Raw genomic sequence first — 4,366 nt, 5'->3', positions numbered from 1 at the left:
TCGCAGTGGGACGAGGCCGCCGTGGGGCGGGCCCCCATAGGACGCACGGCTCTCGTCGAATGGATTCCGTTATTTCGCGACGCGAGGCTCTCTGCGTCGTGTCGTCGCTTCCAGTCGTCGTCGTCGAGGTGGTTGTGTATGACGACGACGCGGCCAGCGACTCGACTGTCGATCCTTCGATACGTCGCGTTGGTGTTGGTGGTTGTGTATGACGACAACGCGGCCCTCATCAGCGACTCGACTGTCGATACATCGATACATCGCGGCGGCGGAAGGAGCGTTAATCGCCCCTCGCTAAGTAGCAGCCGCAGCAGCAGCAGCAGTGCGTTGCGCTCCCGCGCCGGTGAAAGGAAACGACGCACGCAAACGATCGGGTTGCGTCCGCACCGCGTGCGCTGTGCGGGGAAGGCGTGGACAGCCCCATCCATCCCAGCAGCCTCCTCCCCGGTCCAGCACACGGCGGGATAGACAAACCTGCTGCTGACCGTACATCCCTATCCGCATCCGTCAGCGAGAGTGCAGCGGCGGCGGCGGCTCACCGGCGGCCTGCCCGACGGAAGCGGTTACCGTATGAGAGGGTTCGGCAACGAGGGCGGCCGCGCCGGGCCGGCTGAGCCACCCTCCTGTGCTTCCTCCTCTACCTCCTAATGACTTTGGCAGAGGACCAGGTCACTGCCTTTCCTCCCAACACCCCCCGCCCCTGCCGTGTATAAAGTGAGAGGGGGAAAAAGAGTGAGAGGGACCCCGGCACGACGGATGTGCGTCTTTATTTCCTCTCCCGCAGAACCAGATCCCCACGCGGGTCGGGTCGTTAGCCGCGCCACGTGTCTGCACCGCGGCGAACACACAGCGCAACATGCCCACCCTGCGGAGGAAAATGATCGTCATAATGACGCCGTGTGGACGTGACGGCCTCGGCCTGAACGACGGCATGCCATTCGGGATGGGAAAAGAAAGAAAAATAATAAAAAAGGGCGCGGAGGTGACATTCCCCGCATTGTCACTTCAAAGTATGCTCGATATGACGCAAGACGTGCAGGAATAAAACACATATTTGGAAAGCTATACGATTCATTACGATAACTTTCCACTAACCAAGTACAAAACGCTCGTCGTGGTCTACACACAATGAACAAAGTTATCACGTTTTTTGCCTTGTATACGCACAAGGCACAATTACCAGTGCTCGTGCGACAATTTGTCGCGTCCACGATATGTACAGAGTAAGTTGTTTCCCACTCATGCGTGCGGTATGCGGACGTTCGGGTCAACACGGTCTGTCGCCTGGCAATAGCTAACCTGCCAGCCTAGGGGGTGCGAGTTTATTAGCGGAGCCTGCCCGCCTGCACTGCTGCAGCATGCGGGCTGCACCCCTCCCGTCTCTTCCACCCCTCCTCCTTCCTTGGCCCCCCGCACCACCAACAACGTTCACCGACCTGCATTGCGTCGCGTAGAAATGGGACAGAAGTGAGAACTGCATTAAAATGCCATCCTTACGCCAGATCGAGCCGGCACCGCTCAAGCTGCCTATGTCACCGCGCCAGCAGCAGGCAGCAAGAGAGGTATAAATAATTCATAACAGATTTTTTTCTGAAAATTGTGATTTTGTTTCAACTAAGTACTCCGTATTAGTCAGTGCTGTTGCCAAGTGCAACTAGTGCGTCAACATATGATAGGTATATATTTTATCTCGAGGCATCACAATTTTTAGTTTCTAGAATTATTTTTCGTGGTCGTCCCGGCGCCTCCCCAAAACGAAATCGTTTCTTTTGTTTGTTCTTTTCTTTCTAGAAGTGCAGTGGCGGTGCACCTGTCGCGCGGGGGCCGTTTGACAAAGCGGCTGCCTATTCTCTGCCGCGGCCTGCTGCGGCTAGACCGGCCCGGGTCGGCTCTGGCGCGGCGCGGCGCGGCGCGGCGGTGCCCCGCTGATCAGCATAAGGCTGGGGCTGGGCGCGCCCGACCGCGCCGCACGCCTTGCCAAATCCCCGAGCCGAGCACCCAAGAGTCCGCAAAATTTCTCATGCGGCATTACGATTCGCAATGATGAGGATTCCGCGACATCGGGCGCCGCGTCGCGCGGCGTCGCGTGACGCAACTTTACGGGGCGCGCGAGCCAATCTGATCCTACGCGCGGTTTTCTTAAATAACGCACGCATAGTGAAAAAAAAATAAGAAAGCCACAAAAGAAGAACCTTTTTGCGGTTTTTAAATTTGAAACCTAGAGCTCAATTTAACTTATAACAAGTAAATCGCGACATTTGTCTTTAAAATTTGGGTATTGAATTAGGAATACATTTTTTCGGGTGTAGAAACCGAACCCGCGAGCCATGATTTCTAACTGAGTGAGTCGTACGGGCGAAACCATCACCACAACCTAGAAAATAACATAGTGTGCGTCGTCCACGACGACTGCCCTGCCCACGCATGAAATTCCAAATGCAGCTCGCTCCGACACACGGCGGGCCTTCCAGAGCGGCCAGCAGCCTATGAGGGGTCTGAGGCGCGGCGTGGCCTGGCGTGTCGTGGCTCGGCTCTGAGCGCGCCAACGGCCTTGCCGTCGTTGACCGAGTCCGAGCCGCGCGCGCGGCCGCAATCGACGGCTCATATCAAACGTGTCGCACCTGTCGGCCGCGCCTCGCCTCGCCACGCCACGCCCCGAGACCTTTGCCTCGCCGTTAGCAAGCGTCGCCCCTTTGGCCCCCCGTCGGTGCCTCGCCGCCCGGGAGGGGCCGCGCAGGTCACCGCGTTGCGCCCTTGCACCGTATCGCACCGGCCGCCCGGCGAAAGACGGACGGACCAGCAGATAGACGGGCGGACCATCGCATATGTATCGCAGTGGGACGAGGCCGCCGTGGGGCGGGCCCATAGGATAGGAAGGCGTAGCCCACCGTTCCTTTGACAGCTCTACGGCCAAGTCGATTCCATCCGTCCAAACGTGAAAAATAGAATACGATTTTTCGAAGGAGACGGGTGTGCGACGTTGAAAAGGCCAACGTTATTCGTAAAGGCGACGATAGCGAAAGACCCCACAACAAAGCCCTTTTAACGAGAATTCCAAAACGAAAAACCGCCCACGAAAAGTTTGTCGCATACCTCGTATAGGCCGTACCTCACGGCGCCTGTCGCCCACGCCCATGCCCTGTCCAACGCGAGCGACGCCGTGCCCTCCTCGTGCCGAGCCCTGGCTGCGACACGCCGGCGCCAGCCTCCTGACACACGTACGTGCCCCTCCTCCTGCCTCCCCTGCTTCGCTCCGCGACGTCAGCCTCAATGACACGCCGTAAGACAGCGCCTTAAGTTGACTCGCGACAAACCGAGTCGCCGCCGCGGAGCTTCCATGGCGGCTGGTGGCGGCGGGTCCCCCCCCCACCGCATGGCATGGCGCGCGGGGTCGGCTCGGGCAAGTGCGCGCGGCTGCCGTCCGTGACACCAGGTGGGCGCGCCATGGGGGCCCCGGCCCGCCACTGAGGCCCGCCACTGAGGCCTGCCATGAGGCGAGCATGACTCGGCTTTTGGCAGCGCGGCACCGGCCAAGGTGAGGCGTATGAGGCGACGGGGACACCAGGACAATCGGCCGGCGCGATTACAGACACGTTACTTAAGCTGATTACGGGACTGGCCACTTGAACGCTGCAGTTCCTACGAAATATGAAGCATTCGAAAGAAGAGGTGGAGAGGTTCATGCCTCTTGAAATAATTTTCCATGCGCTGCAGTTTACACTACGTCCAAGATTTGCGACATTATTTGAGGAACCTCAAAGAGTTACTCTGCAGTTTTACTGCCTTTACGAGAGTATTAAAGCTTATAAAATACATTATTATTGACACTTGTATACAATTTAATTTATCCAGCTATTTACTGAATGTGGCATTCAATATAGTTGGCAGTAGCAGCAGAAACAGTTTGAGGCAGTAAATAACAGGCAAGTTAATGTGAACTTTGTGTCACCAAAACACGACTCGACAAGGAATGTTGCCGTTTACGATTGATTCTAGTCCCGGCGCGGCGCGTGCGCGTGAGCGTGAACACATGATTTCACTCAATGATTCCTCGTAAGCGTTTCTGCACGTGGCAGCTGTAGTGCAAACCTCGGGGGTCTTGAGAGATCGAGAGTGGTCCGGTTTCTGCACACTCACTTTAGCACACATACACACCCACACGAACGCGCACACACACACACACACACACACACACACACACACACACACACAAGCGCGGGCGGGCGCGTACCCGGCTGAGCGCTTCTCACATTCACCTGATAATTATTCACTCGTATAAATATCGCACCGTCCACAACTACAGACTCGCATACCGCCACGTACTGGGGCACGCACGCACACACCCAGACGTAAACACACGCACACA

General features: G+C 57.1%; 2 protein-coding genes across 4 annotated transcripts in view; both read right to left on the bottom strand.

Annotated features, from left to right (window-relative positions):
- LOC113213903 (uncharacterized) overlaps positions 1-4,366 on the bottom strand; it is a 92,511-nt gene that overhangs the window by 83,420 nt on the left and 4,725 nt on the right. The gene's annotated exons all lie outside the window — the stretch shown is intronic.
- Positions 3,742-4,366, bottom strand: part of LOC127748884 (uncharacterized) — a gene marked incomplete at its 5' end in the record, with an annotated part of 1,678 nt that continues 1,053 nt past the window's right edge. Inside the window, one exon of the mRNA XM_052264291.1 lies at positions 3,742-3,783. Within this exon, the coding sequence (XP_052120251.1) occupies positions 3,742-3,783 (42 nt within the window). The remainder of the gene's footprint in view (positions 3,784-4,366) is intronic.

This window comes from Frankliniella occidentalis, unplaced genomic scaffold, assembly GCF_000697945.3.
Source record: "Frankliniella occidentalis isolate FOCC.00 unplaced genomic scaffold, Focc_3.1 Scaffold17, whole genome shotgun sequence".
Taxonomy (NCBI): Eukaryota; Metazoa; Arthropoda; class Insecta; order Thysanoptera; family Thripidae; genus Frankliniella; species Frankliniella occidentalis.
The sequence above is the reverse complement of the archived record's forward strand: the minus strand, read 5'-3'. Positions and strand labels throughout refer to the sequence as shown.